The sequence below is a fragment of the Urocitellus parryii genome, chromosome 1 (assembly GCF_045843805.1).
Source record: "Urocitellus parryii isolate mUroPar1 chromosome 1, mUroPar1.hap1, whole genome shotgun sequence".
In the NCBI taxonomy this organism is placed as follows: domain Eukaryota; kingdom Metazoa; phylum Chordata; class Mammalia; order Rodentia; family Sciuridae; genus Urocitellus; species Urocitellus parryii.
Window position 1 is genome coordinate 274,880,919 of NC_135531.1, and position 12,713 is coordinate 274,893,631.

At 47.3% G+C, this 12,713-nt stretch overlaps 1 protein-coding gene across 1 annotated transcript in view; it reads right to left on the minus strand.

Annotated features, from left to right (window-relative positions):
- Dner (delta/notch like EGF repeat containing) overlaps positions 1-12,713 on the minus strand; it is a 297,502-nt gene that overhangs the window by 161,387 nt on the left and 123,402 nt on the right. The window contains exons 2-4 of the mRNA XM_026396251.2: positions 12,017-12,337; positions 9,440-9,534; positions 7,006-7,172 (exon numbers count right to left, since the gene is read on the minus strand). Of these exons, the coding sequence (XP_026252036.2) occupies positions 7,006-7,172; positions 9,440-9,534; positions 12,017-12,337 (583 nt within the window). The remainder of the gene's footprint in view (positions 1-7,005; positions 7,173-9,439; positions 9,535-12,016; positions 12,338-12,713) is intronic.

The window sequence follows — 12,713 nt, forward strand, 5'->3', positions numbered from 1 at the left end:
TAGATATTTTGGGAAATCAACCCAGCCTTGCTGGGTCACGGCTGAGATACCAATATTGATCCCTATGCTAATGGAGCTGAATGCTGCCTGTCTTATGCAGAGAGAAGCACACAGGGGACGTGCCTGGTGGGTCTGGGCACACCTCCAGAAACAGCAATCCAACCCCATGACTCAGAGGCAGGAAAGAAGCAGCCCCACACTGGGCAGGCGTCAGCATCTAGGAGTGGAGCATGGTCCAAGGCAGAGCTACTGGAACATCAAGAAGTCAGAGTCCAGACCACGGAAAGGAGGGGTCTTCCTTGTGCAGCAGCAAGACAGGGTGACAGTCACAGGGACGGGACTGGAGGCATGGGGACCTTACACTGGAAGGAAAGAGATTTTTACTCCAGGAAGCCGACAGAAGCCCAGGAGCTCTGCGTGTGGAAGGGAAGAACCCAGCTTAACATTCAGTCCAGGGTCCGGGGACCCCCTAGGCCCAGATTTGGATAGTAAGATACACTGTGGCACCCCCCACCACCACCAGTGAACAGCCTGCCTGGACACTGGAGGCTGCAGGTGACAGAACAGAGCCTGGCACCAGGAGAACTAAGGGGCAACTTTAGAATGAGGTGTGGCAGCAGGCTGCATGCAAGAAAGAGGGGCTTGGGAAGATGGGCTAGAACATTTCAGAAAATCAACCCTGCCTTGCTGGGTCTCAGCTGAGAGGCAAATATTGATCCCTAAGCTAATGGACCTGAAAAAGTCATGCTCAATGAAAATGTAATGTAGGTACAGTAAAGGACATTCTGAAAATCAACTGTCCTTCCCACTGTCTTATTTCTTTATATCCTAACTCATTTTTTATGATCCAAGAGGCTTACAGAAAATACATAACACTAAATGGCAAAATGCAAATTTAAATGAACATCAGAGGAAGGAGAAACATAACTTGAGGTTAGAGTGTGTAGGAAAGAGATAAGTGGGCCCTCAGGTCCCTGCAGCTGCCACAGGTGAATAGCCACTTTGATCCTGCATCTCTGCATAGCCCTTTCCACCAGGAGGACGACGGAGGCTGTGCACCCGTCAGCCCCAGGGGTGTCCTTCCTTCTGACATGCCTTGGTCTGTCCCTGGCCTCTCCTTCCTCTATACCTTCCCTGCCACAGTGAGCGTCCCATAGGAGATGGATTCTGGCTGCTCTACATGGTACCCATGGCCAGGAAGCAATCGCAGGAGCTGGAAGCCAGACAAGAACGAGAGGGGAATGGTGGGCAGATAGGGAGAGGCGGATCAGACTATTTATTGCTGAGTTAAAGTCCTGACCAAGAAACCAAATAATTCATCAAGAAGTGAATGAGATCAAAAAATATCCGTCTAGAATCCCAAGGCCTAAATTGCTGACCTACATATACACCCCCCAAAACAAGCAATGACTGTTGTACATGGCTTCAGGAAGCTCCCCAGCCAAACAGAGAGGTCAGCAAAAGCTCCTGCCCTTACTATTCCATTGGAACTTTCTCCCCTTTCAATACTGCCCAGCTCACTTACAATACTGCCCACTCCTACCCCAACTAGAGTGTCCTGGTGATGTTCCAGGTTTTCAGGAAAACTTCCCCCCAAATCCCTCTCTCCACCAGATGTGCAAGATGAGATACCCCAATCTGACCTAAGTTATGTTTAGAACTTGTGTTTTGAAGGATGTGGCTTATAGGAACAGAAGGGAGGGAAAAGATATCATTCCAGAATGAGAAAACAGAGGTTCATTAAAGACTCCAAAGGGCTACCCGAAAATTCACATCAAAGACCAGAAGATTCCCTCCATTTCTTTGGAGGATGAATGTAGAATCCAAAAAACATGATCCATACCTTGAGCACCTCACTTGATATAAATTTGCTCATATCTAAGAAGAGAGATAATACAAGGTAGTGAGATTTTCTAGGTTCTGTTATATATTTGTTGAAATTAAACTTCCTTCCCAGTTGTGACAGCCAGTAGTGTGGAGCACTGTTATTAAATTAATCACACAGAGGCCTGGGCCACCGAGTGCCACACCCCATCCCGCACCTCCCAGGAGAACACTTTGCCTGCCCTTCTTTCCCTGGTGGAGTTTGCTGCTCCTTCCTTGAGTCCTCTGGCCACTTCTGCACATTCCTTGTCATGGCACTTGTCCCTGTCTTTCCCTGCCACCCCACGCACCTAGAGATGACACCTAAATCATCTTCTCATTCGCAAACTAGAAAAGTGTCTGAGAAATAGAGGCTCGCAATTCCAGTTTTCTAAACTAACAGACTAAATATTTCCAATAGTCCTGCTGCCCACAAACGTAAGTGAATAAAACTAGATTAAATTCCTCGATACAGACTTAGGAAGCAGATAAACCTGTCAAAGGAAACTTCAGTGGATAAGCAAAGAACCTTAAAAGTCCTATGTCTTCTCACAGGATCACACACAAAGCTTTAGTGGCTCTAAAATTTCTAGGGAATCAGATGCCCTTAAGAATCCAGTGAAGTTTTGACTCTCCTGATAAAGATGCAGAGATGCACACAATGCATTTTTAGGAGATCCACAGGATCCATGAAATACACCTTTGCACCCCGTGACTCCCAAAATCAGGGGCAATTGAGCCCAGAGTGCAAAACGTTTGCCTAAGAATAACAGTATTGGTTGGGTATTGAGAATTCTGTTGTTTTTAAAATATGCCTAAATAAACTATTAGACTCAAAAGACTATAATCTCCTCAGGACTGTAATTCCAGTGAGGACAAATGCACAGGTAAGTCCATGAAAAACTAAACCCCTGGGCCCATGAAAGACTATTGCACCAGGGAAGTCTTATCGCCTTAACAAGAGAAAATTATTCACCTTTCTATAAACTCCCTATTCCTGCCTTGTTTCTCAAGAGAAGGGAATGACGTGAAGACACTGTTATAGGAATCGTTTTGCAAAACAAGAGTCTTAAACTGAGCGGTGGCACACACCCAGAATCCCAGCAGTTTGGGAGGCTGAGGCAGGAGTTCAAAGTTAGCCTCAGCAAATTATTGAGGCCCTAAGCAATTTAGTGAGACCCTACCTCTAAATGAAATATAAAAATGGGTGGCAATGTAGCTCAGTGGTTAAGCACCTCTGGGTTCAATCCCTGGTACCAAAAAAAAAAAAAAAAGCCTTAAACTAAAAAGTAAGGTCAAGGAGGACTCCCCAGCCCCCAGGATGCACAAAGAGGTTATGGGGTGATGGGCAGACTTGGAAACCATCCAACCCAACCAAGAAATTAGTTTAAAAATTCCAGGAATTACTGATTTCCAGGGCTCAGTGGCTAAAATGATACCAGGACATTCCTATGGGCCGCACCTCACGCTGTTTACTCCTTTGTGAATTAAAGGGAATCTAGAGTTCTAAGAGGAGAATCTCCGGGGATCATAAATGAAGTACCACTGGTCTGGATGAAATATTCCATTATAACATAGACATAAAAATGTGCTGAAACCACAAGAAAGCTCGGCACAAACATGTACCTGATAAAAGCCACCGAGAAAACAGGGGTTAGGAGCAGGAGAAGAGAAGGAGGGAACTGTAAGAAAGTAGAGGACTTTCTGTAAGAAAGTAAGGAGGGAACTGTAAGAAAGTAGAGGACTGCAGAAGAAGAAGATGAATGATCTGGCTGAAAATGAGAACAATTTCAAAGAAGGGCAAAGGGATAGACTACCCGATCCAGCTCACAACAAGTCTGGAGTAGGAGAGAAGAGTGTGGAAGGGAAATCGGTGTTCCCCTGAGCGAGCAGGTAGGCAGAAGTGTGGGTGAGGCTGACGTGGCTCCCGGGCCTCCAGGGCAAGGGGAGGACTGAGCAGAGTGTCCCAGGCCGCTGCGTGTGGGGGTCAGAATTTGTAAGAGTAAAAGGAGATTTGAGAATCCACGTGGAGTCGGATCTTTGGCAGCCAATTTCCATATCAGAGACTCAAACCAGGAGAGTTTAAATGAGGACTTGAGGAAGCATGGATTTGCGGGTGTGAGGGAGGGAGAGTCTGGGGTGCCATGCAGCTGGGGATGGGCCCGGTCGAGCGAGGACCACCAAGCACAAGTGAGGAGACCTGTCCCTTGGGGCAGGAGACAAGAGGAGGAAACGCCTGGGAGGGGTCCAGAGGGGCTTCCACCCGGGACATGGTTCCCCATTCCTTCCCAGAGGGCTGCTTGGGCCTCGCCCCTGAGGTCACCCCTCACATCCATGTGCTCGAGCCACCGCGAGTAAAAGTCTATTCACGCCTCCTAAAGACACGGAGTCACACTGCGCTTCATGGAAACCCGACGGACTTGACCCCCTGGAAACACAAACTGTGGGGTGACTGAGTCACTCAGGCTAATGAGCACCTCTGATGCGCCCCACAGGGCAGACGCGCAAACAGAGGTGGTTTCATCATTTACCCCCAAACAATGCAGAAAGCAAATAATAAATGTGGGAGAGATGCACTGACGAAAACCAAAAGGGGTGATTAAGGAGAAGGCAGAGAGTGAACTCTGGTGGGCACTCAGGAGGGAACAGGTTGGGAGAGAGGACCCAGGCACGAGGGTCACACACGTCATAGAAACTTCTCTGCTTTTTTTCCCTGAAACAGGATAAATGTGAGTAAGTCAATGGTCACGAAGGAAAACTAAGAAAGTTAACTGTGGGCACACTGAAACAGGCTGAATCGCGCACATTGGGGTCATCTGGCCTGGGCCGGACATCACACGCTCAGCAGACGACTTCACAAGGGTAGAAGAAGGGACTGCACCATACCTTCACTCTCACCATGAAGGTTCGAAAAGCGTTGGAGGAGCTAGAGGTGTGCAGTCTGATTCAGATGCTACTCGAGGTACACGTGTATTGAAGTATCCTGCGGACCCCTACTCCTGTAACTTTTATGCTTTTTTATGTATCGATTTAAAAAATAAATAGATTATACTCCTTAATTCATAATAGATTACCATAACCTAAAAAATAATTAATTTTTAAAAGGTATTCAAATCTACTGACAGCAAACAACCTGGTCTCCCCAAGACACAGAAGGGATCCTTCTGCCATATTGCATGGGAATACTGAAATGCCCTGGCCAGAGGTTAAGTGCATGGGGTCTGTAGATAGAGTGGAGAGACAGGAGACAGTCCACCCCTGTAAGTTTTCCAAGCTTCTTCCTAGAAGGGAGCAAAAGGGTCTGAACCACACCGCTCTGGAACTCTGCCCTCCCCTGACATGGATGTTTTCTTCCCACCTGCATTAGCTCCAACCTGTCCGTCTGTGACATGAATGTGTCACTGTGCTCCCCAAAATGGTCTTTGCTAAAATTCATGCCTAAAGAGCCCAGATTAGGAAAGTGAATTATTTTATTAAGCTCCTTTTTTTTTAGTTTTTATTTTTTAAGCTCCCTTTGTTAACAGAATAAAAAGAGCTTTAAACACATGTCAATGTAGTAAGCATAAGGCTTCTTCCCTGATTACAAAAGATACATTTTGTTTCTTTAAGACAAAGAGATCTTGTAAAGGAGGAGGCTGGCAGTGTGTAGGTGTAGCCAATTTATCACTGTCACTGTCGGGAAGCTGGCCATCGCTCCTCTGCAGGGGCTGGCGACAGGACCGCCCGCCACCTCAGGGAGAGGAGCAGGGAGGCAGGGATCTCTGCTGTGGAGCCAGGCTCTGCAGCAAACAGGAGCCCTACCAGCTGTAGCCAGGAAATCTAAGACAGCAGATCACAACATTTCTAAGTGAAAGAAATGGTATTTGGAAAGAAATGACATTACTCAAATTCACTGCCTCCCCGTGATGACCTAAAGTCTAATGTGGGGAGAAAGAGTCCCTCAATTTTGAGTATGTGAAATTAATGTTTTAAGATTATTCCTCTAAGGAATAATATATTTGGGCAGGAGTGCGGCTCAGTGTAGAGCACCTGCTGAGAGTGCAAGAGCTGCATGAGGGGCCCTGGGTTCAAACACCAGCACTGGGGGAAAAAAGAAAGAAATTTATTATTCCTCCCAGGAATAATAAATTTCAACCAGAGAGATCTTTTTTTCCTTAAAATTGCATTAGCAAAATGAGTTCAAACTGTATGTGAATTCACAGAATTTCTCCTATCTCAAAAGATACATTTATATTAATGCTGGTAAATCCCTATTAATCCCCACCTGCACCTGTGTCCGTCCAAACTTAAACCCATGTTACAAGCAAAAGGGCATAAATGCCAGTTAATACTTCAAACAGGTGTAAAGATCCCATGCTCTAAAGGAGGACGCTGGAATACCTGGCTGAACACGAGAAAGTGTGAGCTGCAGGAACGGGTGGGGGCCTTAGACTGGCAGGGGCAGATTCTACCCTTCAGCTTGTGTCTTTACGTGGCTGCTACAGATGGAAGAAGCTCTAATGAAGTCCCTCACATCAGCAAAATTAAGGGGCTAGAGTTACAAGTTCCAACTCGAGTAGTGCCCTGCGCCAGGTGAGGGGTGAGGACAAGTGGCAGAAACGGTCAGAATGCTAAGCCAGGGGAAAGGTCACCTACGAAACCGTCCAGGTGCAGCCCTCGGGAGGGGCATGGATGGGACTGGAGAAGGGAACCTGGGGGCTTGGCTGTCTGAAGGACATTTCTGCTCCACAGAGAAACTCAAAAACAACAATCTGGATATGTGACAAGTTCAAGGAGGTTAAATTATGGAGGCAAGAAAGAGTGAAAAGTTGCAAGAGGCCCATTCAGCAGTGGGTGTGAGGCCAAGGAGCCCAGAGGAAGCTGTAATCCCTCCTGTGACATCTGAGCAAGCGGCTCAGGACACAGTCTCTGGAACCCAGAGCTCCTGCTTCCTCCACTTTGAGCCACACTTCAGATATTACAATAGAAATCCATTCTGATTCCAGGTCAAACCATATCTAAAATGGAGGAAAATAAATAGATATCTAAAATAGTTGATATCTAGAATTCATAGTATCTGAGCAAGATTTCCAGTCTATGTCCAAACACCAACCAAGGCTGCGCTGAATCAGACGTGGTACGGAGGAGACCGCTGTGACTCACCAATGAAGTGATTGTGCCCCAGAGTCAGCATCTCCTCCAAGAGGACAAGGCCCCCGGGAGCCTGGAGGGGGGTCACACTTCTTCCGTCGATGAGGGAGCACTGTTGAAACCCCGTGGCAGTGACCTTCCACAGCAAAATCAGAGAAGCAGTGGCATCTTGCCGAATTCTGAAAACAGGAATGATGTCATTGAAAATCTCTTCAAGTTTCCCCACATTTACTAGAAACGTCTAACTCCCACCTGCTTAAAACCACCACAGGGCAACTGAAGGGTGCCGCACCTTGGTAACCATTTTTAAAAATCATAAAAAGAGCACACTGGTTCTTTTACAGACAAATCCACACCACGTAAAGAGTCTTGCTTAAATTTATCTCAAATGTGTACGGCAACTCAACAGGACCCCCTGGGTTGTATTCACTGCCCAAATGAGCAAACTGTGTCATTCTCCCTGGCCCCTTCAGGTCTCCCCTGGTTTCTTGTGGTTTTCAGGATACAATCCAGAGAATGAGCTGCCCTCAGAGGCCCTCAACCCCTCCCTGCTCCGACTCCTGCACCTTATCCCAGTAACCCAGGGCTCCAGCAGGGAGGAGCTACCCTGTCTCCTCCCAGCTCCTCCATCTCCACCCAGGAAATACCCAGCTGCCCGTTAGCAGCTGCCCATTCTCCCTGTGTCCCGGAAGGACTTGGTTCCACCTCTGGCTGAAGGTTCCTAAGGTGCTCTCTGCAGAGCTGTTCCCCCAATACAGAGCTCCAAGGGGCTCAGGAAAGTTTGGTAACAACTGAATGCATGGATAAATTAAATGGTAAGGGGCTAGGAAACCCGACACATGGATTGGGGTGCCCACAGATCATCTGGCATTCTGACTTTGCTCAGTCTGGGTCATTTCCATCCAGTTCTACAGCCTAACAGGGTCTCAGGTTTGTTGAGAGAGAGGGAAAAAAAAGTATTTAAAGGGACAGAAGACCAGAATAATTCAGACAGGCTTATGAGAGCCAAGTAGTATCATCTGAGCAAGAAAGGCCTGGGAGATGGTTTTTTAAAAAGGAAACTAGTACACGAGTTAGTCACTAGCGCTCCTCTGCACTCCCTCATGCGGCTCTGGACCAGGGCTTTCAGCTGTTGTGAGCACCTAAAACCCTGAGGACCGGGGTCCCCCTGCTGGTGGAGCTGGGAGTGGCCTCAGACCCTACTCCCTGCAGGGACCTTGCTCCTGTGTCCAAGTCCACTGCCCTTTCTGGCGCTTCCCCTATCAGAGGAACCTCAAGACCTGGGGAGGAGGGTGCAGGGGCACTGTGACCAAGTCCCCTTCCAGATGCCACTATTGGGAAAGCAAGATGGGCAAAAAGGACCCATATTTACGAAAAAGGACTAGAGTGCCCACAGTCCCTTAAAAGGAAAGTAATGCATTGAAATGGCTGATCAGGACCTCATGTCCCCAACCTTCTAAAATCCCCAACAACTGGACAGCAAATGTCCAGAGACTGCATGGGTGGTGTGGGGAGGGTGGAACAAAGGAGGCCAGGCAGAGGGGGTGTCAGCCAGGCTGGACACTGCGGTGCTGGGTCTGCCCCCACTCCCCCTACCGCAAGTCCCCAGGGATGACTTCTCTGATGCAGGAAAGATGATTTCCCACTGCCTCTCCTCCATCTCCCCCTGGGGACCATGAGCCGTTTGTGATTTGAAGAAGCTTAAACTTAAGACAAAACAAAACACTCAGTTGCTTGCTTTGAAGGAGAAAATTGTAATGTGAGAATTTTAAATTTGGGATAAATCATGCAAATGAATTTAACCAAATGTTCTATTAATATCTTAAAAGGCCAGTAATTCTGGAAGCCACAGTCATGTGGGAGATGAGGTGCCTGGTTCCAGGTCTCATCTGAGGCCTCAGGGCTTTGTCCCCCACATTAGCCTCGGCCAATCCAGTCTCCTCCCTGCACATCTCCAGCCCCCTGGGTCCCAACTCTGAAGTCCTCTTCTGAGACAGCTTCCTCCAGGTTTCCAGCAGCATGGGCTGCGTCTACCTATGGACTCTGTTCATGATCTGCAGACCACTGCCCCTTTACAGTGATCCTTGCACATCCTGGTGCTGACAGGTACATTTGTGGGCACCACCCAGCACACAGGTGCTAGTACTAAGCTTAGCAGCTGTTCCGTGGGAGTGGGTGGTTTGGATGGCTATTGTGTTTTTTCAGGTTCTGGTGACTGTTTTTTTTTTCTTTTTCTGCAGTACTGGGGATTGAATCCAGGGATGCTCTACCTCAGAGCTACATTCCCAGCCCTTTTTAATTTCTATAGAGACAGGGTCTTGCTTAATCACCCAGGCTGGGCTGGAACTCTCAATTCTCGTTCCTCAGCCTCCTGAGTCACTGGGACCACAGGTATGCGCCACTGCGCCCCGCAATCTTAACAAATTTCGATCAAGAATCTTCTTACTTTACTGAGGTGTTCTGTGGCACTTCGAAGGACACCAGGCGGCCACCCGCAGAGCTGTTAGAGCTGGCATTCCCACATGCGCTGTCGGGGACCACCTGGAGAAAAGGAAGGCATGCTGTTGGGCTGATCACGGTATAAGGTATAAGGCAAGGTCGCAAAGCACAACTCCGTGAGCCACACCCCTGAGCCTCTCCAGACGAGGCTGCTGTCCAGCTGGAAGGGACACATGCACTAGGCCTTGAAAGAAGAGGAGACTTTGCCCTGACTTTATGAACTGCAGCTCCCACAAGAGCTGTCTACGGGTTTCCAGGACTTTAAAAATGGATAAATACGCTATTTTAGGAAAAGAGGCACGGTTTCACTCCCTGTTCTTTTTCATTCTCTGTTCCTTGTGCATCCTGGTGCTGACAAGGGACTGAATGCTTAAAGAACAGGAGGGATTGTGGCTGTGAGTGTTAGTGCCCAGGAGAGCACACCTTCACACCTGCAAGGACAGGGAGCACCTGGCCCAGCTCCCTGGGCCATGCAGGGAAGCTGCCCTCCTTCTCTCCTGAGGGCCACACCTACATTTTTAAATTGAATTAATTAACTAACTGTCTTCACCTAGAGCAGCCGAAAACAGGAGTATGAAAACACTTCCCCATCACAGAATCGACTGAAAACAGTAGAGAAATGGTCAGGAATTTCCCCCAACACTTATTTGCCAGAACACCCTAGAGCTACATTCTGTGGCTAAAATCCACCTTTGATACTCAAAGACTTCCAACTTGTTAAATTTGTGGAAAAGACACTGGTGGTTGAGTTTCAGTCCTCTAAGCTCCAAATCGCTTCATGTTTTCAAAGCAGCATTACTTCATGGAAAAGGGAAGCCCAAACGCATCCCCCCCTATTTCCTGCCGACACTTCTAACCTGCTTCTTCAACAGCCCAACAGCCCAAGACAAAGAGCACGACTACAAGATGGAGCATTTCTTCTTTACACTTTCCATCTGAGGAAAGCATGACTTTAATAAACAGATTGAAATGGCTGGTGGGGGGAGATTTTCTTTAAAGGATGCCTCCTTGATAAACTTGGAATCAAATCTCGTTCACATTCAATAAAGGCGCATCCCGCAAGGAGGGATTCAAATCCTAACTTCAAAGCACTTATTAAGAGTCTGAAATCAGAACCAGTTTCACAGCGTTTTAGGTAGCTGGAACCACTGCCCTGCAGTCAGAACGAGGCCTTCGTAAACTGAGCGGCACTAAAAAGAAGTGGGTCAACCGGTTAGCAGGCAAGAAAATGGGAGAAGAAACTTCACTGCCTCCTTTACAACATCAGGGACATTTTTAGACACCTTCCTCAACTCTAATACATGCTTCGCAAAGACCCATGTGTTTTTCAAGCTATGAAATTTGTAATAATAGGTCACTGGGTTTATGTGGATGTCAGATACATATAGTGGGAGATGTGGGGTGGAATTATGCTCTACCAGTGTCACCTCAGATTCTTGATGTGGATTCGCCTTCCAACTTTTCTAGTCAGCAAAATTATACTTTATGTCAACTTTTAGAAGCCTGTTAAAAAATCCGCAGGATGAGACTTATTTTGGTACCTGAGATTGAACCCAGAGGTGCTTAACCACTGAGCCACCTCCTCAGCCCGTTTTCATTTTTTATTGAGAGACAGGGCCTGGTGAAGTTGCTTAGGGCTTTGTTAAGTTGCTAAAGCTGGCTTTGAACCCCAAGTCATCTTGTCACCCTCAGGAGTCACTGGGACTACAGGCACGTGCCACCGTGCCCAGCAGGATGAGACTTTAGAAGAGATTGAAGGTATAACAGTCAAACCTGATAGACTAAATCCCGTGGAAATATTGCAAGGTACCAAAAATAAAAACTAAACAGTAATATGATAACAGAAAAAAAATCAGATCTTTAAAAGTTTGTATTGTCCCAAATCCACATATTAAAACCCTAACTCCCAGGCTGATAGTATTAGGAGGCAGGGCCTTGGGCAGGTCATTAGCTCACGAGGGAAAAGCCCTATGCATGGGACTAACTCCTTATAAATGAGGCCTGAGGGATCCTGTCCCCCTTGAACCATATGAGGTTACAGTCAGAAGGCACTTCGGTGAATAAGTGGGCCCTCCCCAGGCTCCAAATCTGCCCTGATCTCGGACTTCCTGGTCTCCAGAACTGTCAGGAATAAACATCTGTTGTTTATAAGCCACCTAGTTTATGTGTTTTGGTTACAGCAGCCCAAACAGACTAAGACATACCCTAGGAAGGAAAATCAGTTCAACAATGACTTGATTATTTGACTCTACACTGAGGTGTCTGCCCCCAAATCAAAGATTATCTCACAGAAATGTATGTGGATATCACTCCAGAAAATAATCTCCTTCACTTTGGTTTTCATTGACTCCTTTTATACTTGCAAAGCCATGATACACACAGGTACAGAGTAACATTACCCACGTTTTGGTTCGATAGAAAACTTTATAGGTCTTCCATCTTTATTGCTCAGATAAGAACCACTAGAATTATCTTAACGTTTCTGGTTTCTTATGTGAAAATATACACCATACAATGAGCTCACCTCCACTTGATCCCACTTCATTTCTACAACTTTCTGCCCAGTTTTCGGCTGCCAGGTTGGCAGTGTCACTGTTGCCTGAGAGCGTGGCAGGATTATGTCAGGCTCCTGGGTGGCAGGGACAGGCTGAAGCTGTCTGGGCACCATGGACTCGGTCCAGCCAGAGGCTGGGAGACTGGGAAGTGCCTGTTCACAGTTGAGACCTTCATAGCCCTCGTCGCAAGTGCAGAGGTAGCCATCGCTGCTGCTGCTGCTGGGGCTGCTGCTGGGGCTGCTGCAGTTGCCATGGTGACAAGGGCTGCTGGCACAAGGATCTGCAACGAGCTGAAACGAGACCATAAATGGGTCAATTATTCCCTCATAAGAAAAGCGGTGCGATCGCTGGGAAATTAGCTCCCGGTCTCAGAGTCACCGTGATGTGGAAACGCTGCTCCTCTGTCCTCAGTTATGTGTGTTTCCCAAGGTCATCCCAACACTGACCTTGCTGCAGAGAACAGGCACCCAGCCTGTGAAACTGCAGTGGAGAACAGCCTTCCCCCAACCCCAAACCCCAAATATTGCTGATTTCAGGATCCCGTTATTTGGAAGAATTTTCTAAAACAAAAATCGTTAACACGGAGGCTTATTAGGAAAAAGCCAAATTTGACATTTGTAGCTGTCTATCATGACAAAGGTTTCAGGAATCTAAATTGGAATCTCC